General features: G+C 51.1%; 1 protein-coding gene across 11 annotated transcripts in view; it reads left to right on the top strand.

The window, feature by feature from the left end:
* Window positions 1-20,000, top strand: part of LOC125046208 (adenosylhomocysteinase-like 1) — a 234,893-nt gene that overhangs the window by 204,213 nt on the left and 10,680 nt on the right. For 7 of the 11 annotated variants that reach the window (XM_047643998.1, XM_047643990.1, XM_047643962.1 and 4 more), the window contains one exon: window positions 17,412-17,558. In XM_047643998.1, coding sequence (XP_047499954.1) covers window positions 17,412-17,558 — 147 coding nt within the window. Of the gene's footprint in view, window positions 1-442; window positions 654-14,740; window positions 14,871-17,411; window positions 17,559-20,000 lie in introns of those variants that run through there. The other 4 variants (XM_047643973.1, XM_047644008.1, XM_047643982.1 and 1 more) reach the window with 2 other exon arrangements.

The following is a 20,000-nucleotide window of genomic DNA, read 5'->3' as shown; positions in this document are numbered from 1 at the left end:
GCGCGACTTGTAGGTTTTTAACGGGGTTATGGACGTGGTGGGGTTTTAAAAGAGCAATGGCTTTAGGGCCGTTCAGGGGATACGAGGGCTGGTGTGCGGGGGGAGGGGTTCACTTTTGACGTCACGCGAGGTCGTGGTACTCCGCCTTTAGTCGTCCTCCATGGGAATGGAGGTCAGAGATCCAGCGAAAAATGTGACACTTTTTTTTACATATCGTCTCGCGAATGTCGCAAGAAAAGGCGCTACGATACACGGACGGTCCATCGGGTTCGCGAAAGGATCTCTACAGCGCGTGTAATGGGACATCCTCCCATGCAGGACAAGGCAGCGACGCCGTGTAAGGCATAGAAATACCCTCGGCCGACGTGGTCGTCAGCGCCCATTCGCGTGATCCGACTTTGCAAAGTTTCGGGTGAGTTACGGGATTCCTTTTTATATTCAGGGCGAAGGATTGAAAGGATACTGCAGAGAGTGGATGTTCAGGTGAAGGTCGGCTGAACATCGGCGTCCGAGTTAGGACTTCGATTTTATCCCTTTGCCGTGAGCGCGAGGTCTAGAGGACGTGTTCGGGATGGAGGTTTTCGAAGAGCCGAGGCGTCACACCCTCGAGGAACACGGGCGTCACACCCCCGTCAGGATGGACTCTCGCACGTGTAAGGCCAGCCACTGTCATCATAGTTTTGTATCCGTTGGGTTTGTTACCTGTTACTTGTGGTCATGGGGCGTCTGTGAGGGATTATGTAATGTATTCTAGAGTCTCAGTAGATCCTTAGCGCTCGGCGTCAAATTTCGTTGTCTAGTGTTGCCTTGATGCATGTACGTCGTCTCTTCGGACATGGTCGGGTGTCGGCAGGTTGGGCGAAGTATCTCACAGTTTTGGCCTCCATTATTTGTGAGGAGTTTGTTATCGTGGGAAAGTTAGGTGCTTTGGGTACTACCGTGGCCTTTATATGACATCATCTTGCTCCACTGTTGCATTATAAGTTGCCAGTATGTAAGTTTTGCATTTTTTTTATATCATCCATATTACTTATGTTTATTAAAATACTTTTTTATGCAGCCGAGTGTTATTTGTACAAAACATGATAAGTGCATACACCATGATTCATACTTACACTTGAACATCTTGGGTAACATGCAGTTACGTTGCCAGAGCTATATCACTCCGAAATATTCTTTATTTGCCGAATGAGAAAGACCAACACGGCAGAGACGCAATAGATGCCTCGCGCGGCATCCACACGTGACCGAATTGCTGTCACGGGGAATGAGGGCTGGTGTCAGTTTCGCAGAATTCTGTGTGTGTGTTCTTGCGGGCTGGACTTTAGCGTTCTTCTCAGGCATGTTGGTGGACTGAACGAGGTCTTTAGTAGCGGGGGTGAGGTGGTGCAAGCAGCATGGAGTTACGGGTATGTGGGGGTGAAGGGCGGGAGTAGGTTAGAGGTTTCCACAGTGCTGGATTCGCGTGCAAGTAACGGGACATTCAAATGCGCCGAGGACAAAATAGCGTGGAAAGAAAGGCGAAGGTGACGTCAGAGATGGCGGAGGGAGGGAAAGGTAGGAGGCGGATTAGGGAGGGGAGAGGGAGGGGAGGGGAAGAGGACGGTGTGAGGAGTGAGAGGTCTCGAGAGGATCAAAAGTGTTGTTTTTTGGGCGACAGGTTTAAGAAGCACAAAAATAAACTGTGGGTTTCTTCGTGCTCTTTTCGGGCGCGAGGAGGGAAAGCAGGACTAGGAACTAGGGGCGAGGAACCAGGACCCATAGACCAGGGACTCGTGACCAAAAGCTAGGGATGTGGACCAGGGACTAGGTATCAGGAACCATGAAACGAAGTACCAGACTCTCAGTCCAGGACCAGAGACCAAAAGCCAGAGACGGAGAGCAAAGGTCTTTTCATGATAGGTAATAGTGGACGCGATGTAAGGGAAAGACCAAGGGAAACAAGCACGTGTTTTCCATCGATCCGCGGCGGGCTGGCCAAACCCGGGAGATTATGTGCGGGTGATGCTCCAGAATCCCATGACCTTTGAGAAAAAATGAAGAAGAAAGTTTATATATAAAAAACGTATATTCACCGGATAGGAAAGCCGTACGCCCAGGATCTCTTGGAAGAGGCAGATGACAGTAGGAGAGAGAAAGAGTACAGAGAGGGACACAAAGAGGGGCAAGAGACATTCTGAAGAAAGGAAGAGAGAGAGAGAAAAAAAAGGAAAAAGGGAAATGAGGTCACAGGAGGCGGTGTTGTAAAGTAACGTTCCCCGGGCTTTGCATTAGGCGCGATGTGACCAACTCATCTTTAGTAGCGCGAGCCCCTCCGGCTGGCTGCCTGGCTGGGCCGCCCACCCGCCCGCGCCCGCCGCCCGCCCGCTCTGCAGCCCCTTGCGAACCACACCTTCCCTCTCTCCTCTCGTGCGACGTGCCCTTTCGCTCGGATCTCGTGGCTGCGGGAGAGGGAGAGAGGCTCTGCGCTGCTGGTTTAGGAGCTTTTCGGGTTTTTTTTCTTCCGCTTTTATTTAAATTTTCCAATTTTCCTCTCCTCCTCCTCCCCTCCCCCCTCCCCCCCACCCCCACCCCCTCCCTCTCCTCCTCGTCCTCCTCCCCCTCCTCCTCCCCAACCTCCTCCCCCCTCCCCCCTCTTCCTCCCCCCTCCCCCCTCTTCCTCCCCCTCCCCCCCTCTTCCTCCCCCTCCCCCCCTCTTCCTCCCCCCTCCCCCCTCTTCCTCCCCCTCCCCCCTCCCCCCTCCTCCTCCCTCTCCCCCCTCCCCCCTCCTCCCTCTCCCCCTCCTCCTCCCCCTCCTCCTCCCTCTCCCCCTCCTCCTCCCCCTCCTCCCCCTCCTCCTCCCCCTCCTCCTCCCCCTTCCCCCTTTCCCCTTCCCCCTTTCCTGTCCCCACAAACATTTACTTTTTTCCCTTTCTCCTTTAATCGCCCACAATCTCTTAATACATTTGTCACCGCCAGCGTCCTTGTCTTTCCTCCTCTCCTTGGGGTGGAAAAGAAAAGAAAAAAAAAAAAAAAAGATAAAAGGAGAGAAAACGTGTAAGCAGAAAGAGGGAGTAAGGAAGAGGAAGGAGAAGGGAGTGTAAAATGAGAAGGTACGAACTAAAAGAAGAGAGAAGGGGGACGAGAGAGGTAAAAGTGATCGGAAGGATGGGTAGATAAACGTGGAAACGAGAGGAAAAAGGGAATGGAGGAACAGCGATTGCCCATAAGGGTGAAAATGTGGAATGCAGGGATATGAGGACGGTTATGATCATGATGATGATGATAGTAATGATAACGATAAAGATAGCGATGATAACGCTAATGATGATGGTGGTGATAGTGATATTGATAGTAATGATAAATAAAGATACCGATGATAACTCCAATGATGATGATGATGATGATAATGATATTGATATTAATGATAACGATAAAGATAGCGATCATAAAGTTAATGATAAAGATGATGGTAGTAATGATATTGATGATAGTAATGAAAACATGAAAACAATATTATTGATAATGCATAATGAAGAGTCGGAGGGAGAGAAGGCGTACTCCCGCTCGGTTCAAAAGCAAGATCAAAAGTTGCTGCTGGTACAGTCAAGGCACAACTAGGAAATGTTTTCCTTCCCCCCTTTTCTCTGTTCTTGCCGCTTTTCTCCCTCTTCTCTCTTCGTTCTTCCCTTTCTCTTTTAACCAACTTCATCTCGTCTCCCCCGCCCCCACGTCTTTCTTTCTCTTTCTCTTTTTTTCTCTCTCTCTGTATCTGTATCTCTGTCTCAATATCTGTCTCTCTCTCTCTCTCTCTCTCTCTCTCTCTCTCTCTCTCTCTCTCTCTCTCTCTCTCTCTCTCTCTCTCTCTCTCTCTCTCTCTCTCTCTCTCCATCTCTCTCTCTCTCCATTCTCTCTCTCTCTCTCTCTCTCTCCATTCTCTCTCTCTCTCCATTCTCTCTCTCCCTCCATTCTCTCTCTCTCTCCATTCTCTCTCTCTCTCCATTCTCTCTCTCTCTCCATTCTCTCTCTCTCTCCATTCTCTCTCTCTCTCCATTCTCTCTCTCTCTCCATTCTCTCTCTCTCTCCATTCTCTCTCTCCATTCTCTCTCTCCATTCTCTCTCTCTCTCTATTCTCTCTCTCTCTCCATTCTCTCTCTCTCTCCATTCTCTCTCTCTCTCCATTCTCTCTCTCTCCATTCTCTCTCTCTCTCCATTCTCTCTCTCTCTCTCCATTCTCTCTCTCTCTCCATTCTCTCTCTCTCCCCCCCCCCCTCTCCCTGTCTCCACTCGGGTTGAAACGTCGCGTCGCCTCCTCGCCGATTCTTGTTTTCTTAGGCTGGAGTTTCTCGGTCCAAGAAGTTTCCTGGGCGGCCCGGCTCGGCCCTGCGCTCGCTCTTGGCCGCGTCCCAGCTCCTCCTCCTCCTCCTCTGTCTCTGTCTCCGCCTTTTTTCGCCTTTTTCTCTTTCTTGTCCTCTTCTTTTCCTGCTTATTCTTCTCCTTCTCCTTTTTCTACTTCTCCTTCTTCTACTTCTGCTTTGTCATCTGCTTCTACTTCTACTTCTACTTCTGCTTCTGCTTTTTCTTTTTCTTCTGCTTTTCTTCATCTTCATCATCATCTTCTTCATCATCTTCATCTTCATCTTCTTCTCATCTCCATCTCCATCTCCATCTCCATCTCCATCTCCATCTCCATCTCCATCTCCATCTCCATCTCCATCTCCATCTCCATCTCCATCTCCGTCTCCATCTCCGTCTCCGTCTCCGTCTCCGTCTCCGTCTCCGTCTCCATCTCCATCCCCTCCTCTTTTTTCCTCCTCCTCCTCTTCTTCCTCAGTGTCATTCTTTTTTTTAATCGTTTCGTCTCTTCCACCGGATTTGACATAAGTTTTGTAGTTTAGTTATTTTATATTCATGCAGCGTCCTTTATTTATTAATTTTGTTACGGACGCCCCCCTTTTGGTGAGATGCTATTCTCTCTCATTTACCGTTTATCCTTTGTTTTCATTCATTGTTACCCATTATTGCCTTTTGTTCTGATTCGCTTTCGTAAGAGTGTTTTCTCGCATCTCCATCCTTGTCTTTATTGAATTTGCTTCTCTGAGCAGTTCTCGTCGCAGCCTCACTTCGTGTTCTGCAGCTGTCACCATCTGTCCTTCGCGGCAGTTTATAGTCTTTCTATTCCTGTTTTTGCGCCTCCTCTTATTTTTCTTATGTTAGCCCTTGTATTCTCCTTCGCTGTGACCTTTCCCTTGTCCTTTCTTCTCTTTTTTACCTTTTTTTTTTTTTTTTTTTTTTTTTACATGACCATCTCCTCCTTTGTCGACAATGCCATCAGCATCATCATTGCCTCCATCACCATTATCTCTATCCTCTTTATCATCATCATTATCATCATCATCACCGTACTGATGGCGATGGTCCTCTCTCCGCACCATCGCCATCATCACCGTCCCCCTCCTCGTCCACGTATGCCTACGACACCTTTTTTTCCCCTCCCTCCCCTCTCCCCTCTCCCTTCCCCTCTCCCCTCTCCCTTCCCCTCTCCCCTCTCCCTTCCCCTCTCCCCTCATCCCACCTCCTTGACCTCTCGGCCCATCCGCCTCTTGGGTTTTTTTTCGCTCCCGGGAATAAGTCTTTCTCTCGATTACATTCGTGTTAAAATCTTTACGTTGCCTCTCTCAAATTTCTCATGATCGATTTTTTCCCCTCTCTTTTCTAACTCTTCTAGCTCCAACCCACCCACCCACCCACCCACCCACCCACCCACCCACCCACCCACCCACCCACCCACCCACCCACCCACCCACCCACCACACACACCACACACCTTTCCCCGTGTCTCTCTCTTCCTCCTCATTCCACCACTTTCCCGTTCTTTCTCCTCTCTCTTTCCCCTCATCTCTCCTCTTCTCTCCTCTCCCCCCCCCCCCCCCCCCCCGTGTGTGAGGCTTCGTTTAAAGGTGATGACGGCTGTTCTCTTTGCACTTGATATTGCTTTGAAGGTCATTACTAAATCCGCACTTTTCTGTGTGCTCATTTCTCTTACTCTTTCTAACTCTTGTTTCTCTCTTGCTTTTTTTTTTTCTCTTTCTTTTTATCACTCACTCTCCCCGTCTCCTTCCTTTCCTCCCTCCTCCTAGTCCTCCCTTTCTCTCACCCTCTCTCCCTCTCTCCCTCTCTCCCTCTCTCCCTCTCTCCCTCTCTCCCTCTCTCCCTCTCCCCCTCTCCCCCTCTCCCCCTCTCCCCCTCTCTCCCTCTCCCCCTCTCTCCCTCTCCCCCTCTCTCCCTCTCTCCCTCTCTCCCTCTCTCCCTCTCTCCCTCTCTCCCTCTCTCCCTCTTGCGATTCCTTGAACGAGTACTGTGATGCAGCATAATATTCGTATCGTAGTTATCACAAGCATTAATGACCTTGTTTTGGGGTCGGTTGTCAATTGTCGTGTTATTTTTCTTCGCAGTGTCTTTTGTCCGTTTGATTTTGTTGTTGAAGGCAAAGACTTTTCTTTTTGTTCAGTCATGGTGTTTGGTTCCACGGTTGTTTTTGCGAAGGAGAGCGCGGTCATCCTGCGCGGTTCTGCATTGTTATTTCGGGTCGTTGGCGTGTTCCTCGTCTTTGTGTTCTTAATGAGTTAGTGTCCTTTCTTTGTAGGGTTGTTAGTGGCGTGTTTTCCTCCGTTTGTGCATTAATATGTTTTTCGTTCTGTCTCGGTGTTGGTATTTCTTATCAACAGATGTTCTACCCGTTGTGTGTGTGTGTTTTTCGGTTATTCTTTCTTTGGTTTTCCGACGCGGAATTTCGCTGTGTGCCTCCCCCCCTCCCATCCCCAACCCGTCTTCCAGAAAAAAAACATGACGTAGCCCAGCCGTGCCTTCAGCCCAGCGGCACCGCGACCGTAATTAGCGCCGTAAATTGAGGCCAGGCCTAACCGCGGCAGCTCGCAGCTGGACTGCACCATCGCTGCGGTGGCGCCGGTGCTGTGCCGCCTCACCATCCTCACCATCACACGGACCAGAATCGTTGTCGGCCGTGACAGCGTCATCGTCACCATCTTGTGTATTGTGTGCGCTATCCTCTTCAAGGGCGGATGCAGTGTGCTCGCAAGGGGGTGGAAGGTTGGTAGGGAGAGTGGAGGGATAGGTGAAGAAGAGGAGAGGGGGGGGGGGGGAGTGGAGGAGTGGCGAGGAAGCCCGTTTTTGGAGGTGTGCCAGGCCCGCGGAGCCAGAGCTTCCCCGCTGTCACTCTTGCATGCTCGCTCGCCCTATTCCTTCTACCCTATTCCCTCCATCCTCGCATCCTTCCCCGAACCATCCGCCACACTCTCTCGCAGACCCACAGAAACGCCATCTTTTTACCCGGGAGCGATAAGAACAGTCCCAACGCTTTCTTGTTTTTCATTGTTGATCAAAGGAGACTGAAACCTAATGGTTTTATTTCGCTGCCAGTGACGGACACTCGATCGGATATTTACGCTCTCTGTGGGCTCTTGTCCAGGTTTCGGCGGGCGGGCGTTGGTGCGGTAGGAGGGACTTGGTAGGAGGGACTTGGTCGGAGGGACTTGGTCGGAGGGACTTGGTCGGAGGGACTTGGTCGGAGGGACTTGGTCGGAGGGACTTGGTCGGAGGGACTTGGTCGGAGGGACTTGGTCGGAGGGACTTGGTAGGAGAGAGTGGTATGATAGCAGAGGCTGTGGACAGGATGGGCCAGCGATCAGGAGGGCCTGCCGAGGACAGGGCGATGGACATGAGGAAGGAGGTCGTCCAGGTTTCTGTCATTTTTTTTCTTTCCTTCTTTTGTCTGTTTATGCTTAATTCACATTCTCGCACTTTTTCCTTTCTCCTTTATCATTTGATTTTTTCGGTTTGAGTCGCATCTTCTTTCTGATTTTCTCACTGCCTGCCTCTTGTTTCTGCACCTCTCTCTCTCTCTCTCTCTCTCTCTCTCTCTCTCTCTCTCTCTCTCTCTCTCTCTCTCTCTCTCTCTCTCTCTCTCTCTCTCTCTCTCTCTCTCTCTCTCTCTCGCTCTCTCTCTCTCTCTCTCTCTCTCTCTCTCTCTCTCGCACACGCACACGAGCATACATTCATACATATACAAAAATAAATTTGTTCCATTACCATTAGTCCCTGGTTCTTTTATTCGTTCAATGCACTTTTTACCAAACTGAGCGTTTTAAGTCTTCTTATTTTGTGCGAGAAACGTGTTTTTCCTCATTGTTTATTCAGACGCCAATGAGGCAAAGAGGCTTTCCATATTGGAGTTTATAGGAGGATCGTAAAACAGGAAATGCTATGGCCGCGTGGCTTTCACCGTGAACGCTTTAGGGAGAGGAAGTGCACGCTGCTCCGGCCAGGGTTTCGCTCATTCTGCAACGCTGTGCATTGCAGCGGATAACGCAACGGGGTCATATTTGACGAAAGAAGAATGAGTATCTGATACCCGTTGCGTATTTCTCCGCCATTATGGGTAATATGCATGAATACGCAGGCGTTACTCGTGGGGGGGGGGGGGGGGGAGGGTCATTCAACAGCGAGCCGTATAAGGTTAATTATGGCGATGAGCTTTGGGGGGATTCGTTACTTCAGTGCCGGCGGAGGGAAACGACAGTATTCGTGTGTTTAAGGCTGCCTTCGTCATGAGAGGGAGGGAGGGAGGGAGGGATATTATACTATAATATACTATATTGTACTATGTTATGCTATATTATACTATACTGTACTATCTTCCCCTATGCGTTCGAAAGTACCAACGGTAGGGCTTCACAGGCAAGGAAGTGAGAACTGGAAGGGGGGGGGGGGGGAGAGGGTAGAAGACAGGGGTTGAAAATAGATTGGGAATATGTAAGTAAGTGAGAGAAGACGAAGGGAGGGAAAGAAATGAGATGATGAAAGTGTAGTAAAAGAAGGGGGGGGGGGGGGGAAGGAGAATAGACGAGAGGGAAAGGAGGAGTTGGTTAGTGAAATAGAAATGGAAGGTTTTATAACACGCCTGGCTGAAGGGGGGGGGGGGGGGGGGTAGGCAGAATATTCTGAAGAAAACAAAAAGGGGAGAAAGAGAATAAAAAAAACTAGATAAAAGAAAGGGAGGGACAGGTGATTGGCTGTTATTACGACGAGGTTATTGGACCCTCCGCTTCGGTAAAACCTTTTGATATCCTTCAGCGTGCGGGAAAACAGCTGTAAAATGGGGCAGGAAGAAACGAAACGATTCAGATGAGAATGCTTCATAATCCAGACTGCTGGATGAGGCTCGTGTGCGTGAGTGAGTGCTCGTGTGCGTGAGTGAGTGAGTGCTCGTGTGCGTGAGTGAGTGAGTGCTCGTGTGCGTGAGTGAGTGAGTGCTCGTGTGCGTGAGTGAGTGCTCGTGTGCGTGAGTGAGTGCTCGTGTGCGTGAGTGAGTGCTCGTGTGCGTGAGTGAGTGCTCGTGTGCGTGAGTGAGTGCTCGTGTGCGTGAGTGAGTGCTTGTGTGCGTGAGTGAGTGCTCGTGTGCGTGAGTGAGTGCTCGTGTGCGTGAGTGAGTGCTCGTGTGCGTGAGTGAGTGCTCGTGTGCGTGAGTGAGTGCTCGTGTGCGTGAGTGAGTGCTCGTGTGCGTGAGTGAGTGCTCGTGTGCGTGAGTGAGTGCTCGTGTGCGTGAGTGAGTGCTCGTGTGCGTGAGTGAGTGCTCGTGTGCGTGAGTGAGTGCTCGTGTGCGTGAGTGAGTGCTCGTGTGCGTGAGTGAGTGCTCGTGTGCGTGAGTGAGTGCTCGTGTGCGTGAGTGAGTGCTCGTGTGCGTGAGTGAGTGCTCGTGTGCGTGAGTATGTGCTCGTGTGCGTGAGTGAGTGCTCGTGTGCGTGAGTGAGTGCTCGTGTGCGTGAGTGAGTGCTCGTGTGCGTGAGTGAGTGCTCGTGTGCGTGAGTGAGTGCTCGTGTGCGTGAGTGAGTGCTCGTGTGCGTGAGTGAGTGCTCGTGTGCGTGAGTGAGTGCTCGTGTGCGTGAGTGAGTGCTCGTGTGCGTGAGTGAGTGCTCGTGTGCGTGAGTATGTGCTCGTGTGCGTGAGTGAGTGCTCGTGTGCGTGAGTGAGTGCTCGTGTGCGTGAGTGAGTGCTCGTGTGCGTGAGTGAGTGCTCGTGTGCGTGAGTGAGTGCTCGTGTGCGTGAGTGAGTGCTCGTGTGCGTGAGTGAGTGCTCGTGTGCGTGAGTATGTGCTCGTGTGCGTGAGTGAGTGCTCGTGTGCGTGAGTGAGTGCTCGTGTGCGTGAGTGAGTGCTCGTGTGCGTGAGTGAGTGCTCGTGTGCGTGAGTGAGTGCTCGTGTGCGTGAGTGAGTGCTCGTGTGCGTGAGTATGTGCTCGTGTGCGTGAGTGAGTGCTCGTGTGCGTGAGTGAGTGCTCGTGTGCGTGAGTGAGTGCTCGTGTGCGTGAGTGAGTGCTCGTGTGCGTGAGTGAGTGCTCGTGTGCGTGAGTGAGTGCTCGTGTGCGTGAGTGAGTGCTCGTGTGCGTGAGTGAGTGCTCGTGTGCGTGAGTGAGTGCTCGTGTGCGTGAGTGAGTGCTCGTGTGCGTGAGTGAGTGCTCGTGTGCGTGAGTATGTGCTCGTGTGCGTGAGTGAGTGCTCGTGTGCGTGAGTGAGTGCTCGTGTGCGTGAGTGAGTGCTCGTGTGCTTGAGTGAGTGCTCGTGTGCGTGAGTGAGTGCTCGTGTACGTGAGTGAGTGCTCATGTGCGTGAGTAAATGAGTGAGTGAGTTAATGCGTGAATGAGTGACTGAGCGAGTGACAAAGAGCGAGAAGGAGAGAGTGGAATGTTGCGAGGCATGAAATTGCACAGAGTTAACGAGGATGCGTTTTATTTTGAATACCGTGATTATATACAGCTAGGCGGCTAAGTTGCGCCAGTATAATAGAAATTCAAATAAATATATTTGTATATTTTAAAATCATTTCGAGATGGATGCAAGAGAAAAGGTGAATTTCGTCATCTTTTTTACTCCTTCCTTCTTCCTTACTTTCTGTTTCCTTACTTTCTTTTTCCTTTCTCCTCCTCCTTCCTCTTCCTCTTCCTCTTCCTCTTCCTCTTCCTCTTCCTCTTCCTCTTCCTCTTCCTCCTCCTCCTAATCCTCCTAATCCTCCTCATCCTCCTAATCCTAATTCTCCTCTTCCTCCTCCTCCTAATCCTCCTCCTCCTCCTCATCCTCCTAATCCTAATTCTCCTCTTCCTCCTCCTCCTCTTCCTCCTCCTCCTCTTCCTCCTCCTCCTCTTCCTCCTCCTCTTCCTCCTCTTCCTCCTCTTCCTCCTCCTCCTCTTCCTCCTCTTCCTCCTTTTCCTCCTTTTCCTCCTCTTCCTCCTCCTCCTCCTCCTCCTCCTCCTCTTCCTCTTCCTCTTCCTCTTCCTCCTCCTCTTCCTCCTCCTTTTCTTCCTCTTCCTCCTCCTCTTCCTCCTCCTCTTCCTCCTCTTCCTCCTCCTCTTCCTCCTCCTCCTCCTCTTCCTCCTCCTCTTCCTCCTCCCCTTCCTCCTCCTCTTCCTCCTCTTCCTCCTCCCCTTCCTCCTCCTCCTCCTCCTCCTCTTCCTCTTCCTCTTCCTCTTCCTCTTCCTCCTCCTCTTCCTCCTCTTCCTCCTCCCCTTCCTCCTCCTCCTCCTCCTCCTCCTCCTCCTCCTCTTCCTCCTCCTCTCCTCCTCCTCCTCCTCCTCCTCCTCCTCTTCCTCTTCCTCCTCCTCTTCCTCCTCCTTCAACTCTTCCTCCTTTGCAGTTAATATCCCCGAAGCGCATCTTAAAGGAAACGCAAGGGGGGGGAGTGGTCGAAAGGGGACTGAAATAGTACCGCGTAAACAGTCGTAAACTTACTTGAGCAGGAAGGAAAGGAGTTGGGGGGGGGGGGGGTGTAAGGGGGTAAGGGAGGGAGAGGGAAGGGGGGAGAAGGAAGAGGGGGTGAAATGAGGGAGAGAGGATGTGGAGAGGATTGGAAGGCGAAGGAGGAGGAGGAAGAGGAAGAGGAAGAGGATAAGGAAAATTAAAAGGTAGAAAGAGGAGGAAGGAGAAGAATAGGGAGAATAAGGAGCGAAAAATGAAGATAAAAAAATGAAAATGAAATATAGCTAATATGATCGTGAAGGAGGGAATAAGTTACATATAAACATAACACTACTAGCATTAGAGAGAGGCGGAACGGTGTAAAAAAGAAAGAAAGAAAGAAGGGAAAAAAAAAACGAAACAGTGCAATAGGAGGAACGAAATAGGAGAACAAAAAAAGCAAAACATGAAGGGCCGCTCTTAAGGTCTCAAGTGGTGGCAAGGGGATCACGGGGAGGGCGTTGGGGGGGGGGGGGGGGGGGGGGGGGGGGGTCGATACGTCACGACACCCTGTGACCTGCTCTTCTTTCGAACAAGTGGCCGCCTGCCGTCCCTCGCGCCCGCTGCGATCCGTGCGTGTCACTTGTTCCGTCCTCGTCTTTTGTTGTTGTTGTTGCTGCTGTTGTTTCTTCTTCTTCTTCTTCTTCTTCTTCTTCTTCTTCTTCTTCTTCTTCTTCTTCTTCTTCTTCTTCTTCTTCTTCTTCTTCTTCTTCTTCTTCTTCTTCTTCTTCTTCTTCTTCTTCTTCTTCTTCTTCTTCTTCTTCTTCTTCTTCTTCTTCTTCTTCTTCTTCTTCTTCTTCTTCTTCTTCTTCTTCTTCTTCTTCTTCTTCTTCTTCTTCTTCTTCTTCTTCTTCTTCTTCTTCTTCTTCTTCTTCTTCTTTATTCTCCTCCTCCCCATCCTCCTCTTCCTCTTCCTCTTCCTCTTCCTCCTCCTCTTCCTCCTCCTCTTCCTCCTCCTCCTCCTCCTCCTCCTCCTCCTCCTCCTCCTCCTCCTCCTCCTCCTCCTCCTCCTCCTCCTCCTCCTCTTCCTCTTCCTCTTCCTCTTCCTCTTCCTCTTCCTCCTCCTCTTCCTCCTCCTCTTCCTTCATCTCCCCCTCCTCCTCCCTCTTCACTGAAGAAAGAAGATAACGGACGAGGGGGAAAGTGTAGAGAGATGATGGAAGATTGCTCTAGTATAATGAAGACGTGGGGTGGACACCTAAGCCAAGCTGATGATGTTTGGATACTGGTCGCCTTATCGAGGGGGACTTCAAGAAGAGAGGGAGAAAGAGGGAGGAGGGGGAAAGGGGGAAAAGGAGAAAGGGGGAAAAGGGGAAGGGGGAAGAGGAAAGAGGAAAGGGATAAGAGGTTAGGTCGTATGTTGGAGACTGAGAAACCAGGGAGAAAGAGAGAGGGAGAGGGGGAGGGAGAGGGAGAGGGAGAGGGAGAGGGAGAGGGAGAGGGAGAGGGAGAGGAGAGGGAGAGGGAGAGGGAGAGGGAGAGGGAGAGGGAGAGGGAGAGGGAGAGGGAGAGGGAGAGGGAGAGGGAGAGGGAGAGGGAGAGGAAAAAGGGGAAAGCGAGAACGAAGAAAAAGAAGAAAAAATGAAAAAAAAAAAAAAAGCCTACTCCGGTGGAATTTTCAATCGTCGCCGAACCTTTTCCTCTTGTTTCCCCCTTTGAGTCCTTTGAGGCTGTCTGAAGGAGGCGTGGGGACGGCGATGCGTGTGTTCTGTGAAAATAGACGAAAGTGACATAGAGGGAGTTTTGTGTGTATTCGCTTATGAATAAGGTAACATCAGGGAAAAGGAGGGTACGGCTGCCTAGCACACGTGTGTGTGTGTGTGTGTGTGTGTGTGTGTGTGTGTGTGTGTGTGTGTGTGTGTGTGTGTGTGTGTGTGTGTGTGTATGTGTGTGTATGTGTGTGTATTTATGTATGTGTGTGTATTTATGTATGTATGTGTGTATGTATGTGTGTGTGTGTGTGTATGTATGTGTGTGTGTGTGTGTGTGTGTATGTATGTGTGTGTGTATGTATGTATATATGTATGTATGTATGTATGTATGTATGTATGTAACAGCGTGGAAGGGTGTGAGAGTGTAAATGTGAGAATGAGAGTGAGGGTGTGAGTGCGAATGTGAACTTTTTTTGTGTGCGCACGATTTACTTTCGTTTTCCACTTCTTTGGGCACCGCTGTCCTAGCTCGGGTGTGAAGTACAAATTGTATTTTGACTTTTGGTGCGTGTTAGTGAGACAGATAATCTGATAAGCGAGCGATGTGCGGACGCCGCTTGTCAGGCAGCGGTATGTTCATGGGCGATGACGTAATGGGGAAAACAATTAGGATATTGCGTACGATTAGTGTTCTTTCGTTTTCGGGAAGGGGGGGGGGGGGGAGGAATGCCAGATGACCGACCTTGATCTTACGCTGAAGGAAGGACGCAAAGGGAGGCAAAACAGGGTCTAGCATTTCTTTGTGCACCATTTATTTGTTGCCTTCCTTTTTGATGGGAAGTTTGGTGTGACAGTCGTATTTTTATTGAAATATATTTCTGGCTGAATATACGATGTTCTCTACCTTTTTAATTTGATTAAAATCAAAGCAGTGCCGCTTATGACTTTTGATAGCGAACCACAGAGACTGTAATAAATATTGTTGTTATTGCCTTATTGAAAAATCGAAGTTAATCACCATCATCACTATCATTCTCATCATCACCATTACCTTCATCATCACCACTATCATCATTATTCGCACCACCAGTGTTACCATTACCGTCACCACCATCGCCATCACCACCATCGCCATCACCACCATCGCCATCACCACCATCGCCATCACCACCATCGCATCACCACCATCGCCATCAGCACCCCGTGACGCCCCTCCTGTCACCGCCCGCTTTGTGGCGTGGCTCCGTGCATGCGAGGCGAGCCCGCCTGGCCGAGTCTGACCGCCCTGTTCTCACCTGGCGCAGCTGAGCGAGAAGGTGGTGGAGGCGACGGCGTCGGGCTTTAAGGACAGAACCAAGCGGAGATTCTCCTTGCCGACGGGACCTCGCTTCGACTCCCGCCGCTCCTCCATCGTGTCCATCTGCTCCTCCACATGTAGGATTCCCTCCCTCCTTTGCTTTCTTCCTTTATTCCGGCTTTTCTCCCTCCCTCCTTGTATTTCTTCCGTTATTCCTTCTTTTCACCCTTCTGCTCTCCTCGCCTTTCTGCGCGCGCGCGCAAAGGAGGCAAAGCGCTTACATACCCTCACGGCTGTATACATTCCCTTGCCATCCTCTCCTCCCTCCTCCCTCCTCCTTCCCTCCTCTCCTCCCCCCACTCCCCCCACTCCCCGCTCCCCACTCCCCTCTCCCCACTCCCCTCTCCCCACTTCCCTCTCCCGCCCGCCTCTTCCAGACGCATAAACATCCCCGCCCTCCCCAGTGCATATGTTTTAGACACAAATGGGGACAGCGGTGGAATACGGATGGAATAAATGCCACTGTTTGTGACGGCATGGGGGTAGCATGCATTATGCTGTAATTAATGTTTTTTTCCCCTAGAAGGTGGACTTTTTAATTTCTTAATTTTGTTTTGCCTCGAGTGAGTATTTATAGAATATGCGTGTGTACCTGTGGTGGACGAAGCCTTTCTGTGCGAGGCAGATAAGCCTTTATCTAGTACGTGATGCAGCGGTTGAGGTCCTCGCGCGCGTGTTAAGGTTGTAAGTGCACTGGAAAACCGTCTGATTTCGTGCTCTTCCGAGTGCCGCGGCTTTGAAAGGGTGCAATTAGGCCGAGACAATGTGCAGTTGTCAAGAATGAGGATGTGACGGAGGCTTGCGTCGCTCTAAGACCGGGACACTTCCTGGCGAGAAGTTGGACGAATTTGTAAAGCTCTTTCAGCAACTTTTCCCTCCCTAGATAAACTGGAATGGCGACTTTTGCTGGGCGCCCGTGTTCGGTGCGAGCCAGTGGCGACGCCGGGAAACTTTCCGTGGTCTTCGCCCCCGTGTTTGTTCGTCGACTGATCCTTCCCTGAGGACAGGCCGTGGGCGGGAGGCTGAGGACGCCGTTTATTTGTTCCCACGCTGTCACGAGGCTTTCAGGCCCCTGGCAGAGCGTTGCAGACGACGCGGCGCTGCGGCTATTAGGAAAGTCGCGAGGACGCCTCCTTTGCCAATTAAGCCGTGACAGGTTGCGTCACTGTGTCAGTCTCGCTCGCTCCCTTTCGGGCTCTCGCAGGCTCCATGTGTCACGCCCTAATCGTCTCTCGCAGGTCACGGCCTAATCGTCCTGCTTGGCCTGCTCTCATTGCCTGCTGGGCGCGCGCGCACACACACACACACACACACACACACACACACACACACACACACACACACACACACACACACACACACACACACACACACACACACACACAGACGTATTCATTCTCTCTCTTATTCGTCTCGCTGCAGACCATCATAATTCTAGGTAATGAGAAGGAAAGGCAAGGGTTCACCAATGACGTCATCGGCCATCATTTATCATACCGGAAATCAGGACCTTTTGCAAATATGCGCTATTGACCTTATGGTTCAAGTCCGAGGGATTAGCATCCACTGTCGGATGTTAATCTCTTTCATTTTAGCAAATCAGTTGCTTGAGTCTGTCAGTCATTCCCTGTGTCTCCTGTGTCTGTTTGGTGGCGAGCGAAGGCGAAGCCGAGGCCCATGGGCGGCAGCCAGAGGTGTCGAGAACCCCAGAGACTGCCTACCGGGTGTTATTAGATTCCGCGGGGAGCACTGTATTCCATTAACTTTGCCGAGAAGTTAAGGTGAGTGAGCGTCCTCGAGGCTATGTTTACCTCGTGGGTGGCTAGATAAGAGGAGGAAGAACCGGAAAGGATGCCGGGAAGATGTAAGCAAGGCCCAAGGGTCGTGGAGTGCGGGCCGGCGCCTGTGCATGTGCGGGGAGGGTACGAGGTGATCGCTCCTCTCGTGGTCTCCCAATTTGCATGTTTAGCTTTTGTGCTTCTTAATTTCTGCTTCTTTCTTGTGTTCCTTGCCAAGCTGTTTGTACTTTTTTTCTTTTACCTGTAGTAAGTGTCCACGGTACCTCTATTTATGTGGTATGTATTTTAGAGCGATTTTTTCCATTGTGGATACAAGGTCGAGTGTGTAGTCCTCCATTTGTGAGTGGCTCCTAAGCGCGAGTCTGCGTTCGTATGAATGACTGATGTGTGGAGGGTCTGTAGCCTCCGTAATTTAAGTATAGGTTTTATTTTATCAAGGTAAGTGGCGCTTTTGGTTTCTTCTAGATATAGTACTTCAAGGATAGCGACGGTGAGTCCCGAGTTCCAGTTCTTGTACGATGATAAAGGATGAACTTATTTTTCTTTTCATATTGATAAGCCGATATAGTTGAAATAATTGTTCATTTGCTTTTACGCCTGTGTCTAAAATGCAGTCAACCACATTTCCGCGCTGCCAAAAAGTGCGAAACTTTTGTCTCAAAAGGCTTTATTTTATTGGAGTATTTCATTTTAATGTTCAACAGAGCACAGCGGTGAGTATCATGCAATAAGAGAAAACAAAATGGAGGCTGTTTATCCGAAGACGAGGCACACCGTATTTTTTTTATGCTGACAACATGTTTTGTTTCTCGTCGACAGCTTCCTACACGGGCTCCAGCAGCGATGAGGACGAGCAGTCCCCGCGGGAGAAGTCGCAGAAGACCTCCAAGGGCTCGACCGACTTCTGCGTCAAGAACATCTCCCAGGCCGCGTTCGGGCGCAGGGAGATCGAGATCGCCGAGCAGGGTGAGTAGCAGGCGGGTCAGGGGGGCGGGGAGGAAGGACTCGACAGGGGAAGGGGATTGGTTAGGGGGGAGTGGCGGGAGGGGGAGGGGGGTGGAGAGGGAGAGGAGGGGGTGGATGGGGAGAGGAGGGGGTAGAGGGTTGAGCGGAGAGTGGGAAGGAGAGGAGTGGTTGGGGTGTCATGGTGGAGGGGGATGGAGAACGAGAGAGAGGATGGATGAAGGGGGGGAGGGGAGTGGAATAGAGAGGGATAGGGGGGTAGATGGAGAGGATGGGAAAGAGAGGGGGAGATAGGAAGGGGAGGAATGGGGAGAGGAGATGGATAGGGATAGTGTGGGCTAGATCTGAGAGGAGAGAGAGAGAGAGAAAGAGAAAGAGAGAGAGAGAGAGAGAGAGAGAGAGAGAGAGAGAGAGAGAGAGAGGTGGGGGGGGGAAAGAGAGGGAGAGGAGGGGGGGGGGAAGGTGCCGTGGCATGGGGTGATTAGGCAATGGAGAGAAGTGGGTTATTCTTGAGGGAAATCACCCTTAGTTAGCAACTCCCACTTTAGGTCTGGCGCTTAATGAATTAGGTCACTAACTCCGTTAGCTCTTATTTAGGGGAAGATAGATCGGGAGTTCGGCTCCTCACGCTTTTTAAGTTCACTTTCTCACTCTCACTCTCACTCGTTACTCTCACTCCTCGCTCGCTCTCGTTACTCTCACTCGCGCTCTCACTCTCACTCTCACTCTCACTCTCACTCTCACTCTCACTCTCACTCGTTACTCTCATTTCTCGCTCTCACACCTCTCTCTCACACCTCTCTCTCTCACCTCTCTCTCTCTCTCACCTCTCTCTCTCTCTCTCACCTCTCTCTCTCTCTCACCTCTCTTTCTTTCACCTCTCTCTCTCTCACCTCTCTCTCTCTCTCACCTCTCTCTCTCTCTCACCTCTCTCTCTCACCTCTCTCTCTCTCTCACCTCTCTCTCTCTCTCTCTCACCTCTCTCACCTCTCTCTCTCTCTCTCTCACCAGCACCTCTCTCTCTCTCCTCTCTCACACTCTCTCTCTCTCCCCTCACCCTTCTCCTCTCTCACCTCTCTCCTCTTCTCTCACCTCTCTCCTCACCTCTCTCTCTCTCTCTCAACTCTCTCACCTCTCTCTCCTCTCTCACCTCTCACTCACTCTCTCCTCCCCTCTCTCTCACCTCTCTCTCTCTCTCTCACCTCTCTCTTTTCCCCTCACCTCTCTCTCTCTCACCCCCTCCAAATCCCACCCTCTCTCACCCCTCTCTCCCTCCACCTCTCTCTCTCCTCTTCAATCCACTCTCTCTCTCCTCCAACCTCTCCCCTCTCTCTCCTCACTCCTCTCTCTCTCCCCTCTCCCCTCTCCTCTCTCCTCTCTCACCTCTCCTCTCTCACCTCTCTCTCTCACCTCTCTCTCTCTCTCTCTCCCTCACCACTCCTCTCTCCTCTCACCTCTCTCTCTCACTCTCTCACCTTCTCTCTCTCTCCCTCTCTCAACCTCTCCCTCTCTCTCTCTCTCTCTCTCTCTCTCTCACCTCTCTCTCTCTCTCTCTCTCTCTCTCTCTCTCTCACCTCTCTCTCTCTCTCACCTCTCTCTCTCTCTCCTCTCTCCTCTCTCACTCTCTCTCTCTCTCTCTCTCTCTCTCTCTCACCTCTCTCTCTCTCTCTCACCTCTCTCTCTCTCTCTCTCACCTCTCTCTCTCTCTCTCTCCTCTCTCTCTCTCTCCTCTCTCACCTCTCTCTCTCTCTCTCTCTCACCTCTCTCTCTCTCTCTCACCTCTCTCTATCTCTCACACCTCTCTCTCACCTCTCTCTCTCTCTCTCACCTCTCTCTCTCTCTCACTCTCTCTCTCTCTCTCACCTCTCTCTCCTCACCTCTCTCTCTCCTCTCTCACCTCTCTCTCTCTCTCACCTCTCTCTCTCTCTCACCTCTCCTCTCTCACCTCTCTCACCTCTCTCTCTCTCTCACCTCTCTCTCTCTCTCACCTCTCTCTCTCTCTCACCTCTCTCTCTCTCTCTCTCTCTCTCTCTCTCTCTCTCTCTCTCTGTCTCTCTCTCCCACCTCTCTCTCTCTCTCTCTCTCTCACCTCTCTCTCTCTCTCACCTCTCTCTCTCTCTCACCTCTCTCTCTCTCTCACCTCTCTCTCTCTCTCACATCTCTCTTTCTCTCACCTCTCTCTCTCTCTCACCTCTCTCTCTCTCTCACCTCTCTCTCTCTCTCACCTCTCTCTCTCTCTCACCTCTCTCTCTCTCTCACCTCTCTCTCTCTCTCACCTCTCTCTCTCTCTCTCACCTCTCTCTCTCTCTCACCTCTCTCTCTCTCTCTCTCTCTCTCTCACCTCTCTCTCTCTCTCTCTCACCTCTCTCTCTCTCTCTCTCACCTCTCTCTCTCTCTCTCTCACCTCTCTCTCTCTCTCTCTCACCTCTCTCTCTCTCTCTCTCT

Source organism: Penaeus chinensis, chromosome 4, assembly GCF_019202785.1.
Source record: "Penaeus chinensis breed Huanghai No. 1 chromosome 4, ASM1920278v2, whole genome shotgun sequence".
NCBI classification, from domain to species: Eukaryota; Metazoa; Arthropoda; class Malacostraca; order Decapoda; family Penaeidae; genus Penaeus; species Penaeus chinensis.
Note: the sequence above shows the minus strand (reverse complement) of the source record. Positions and strands in the feature narration are given on the sequence as shown.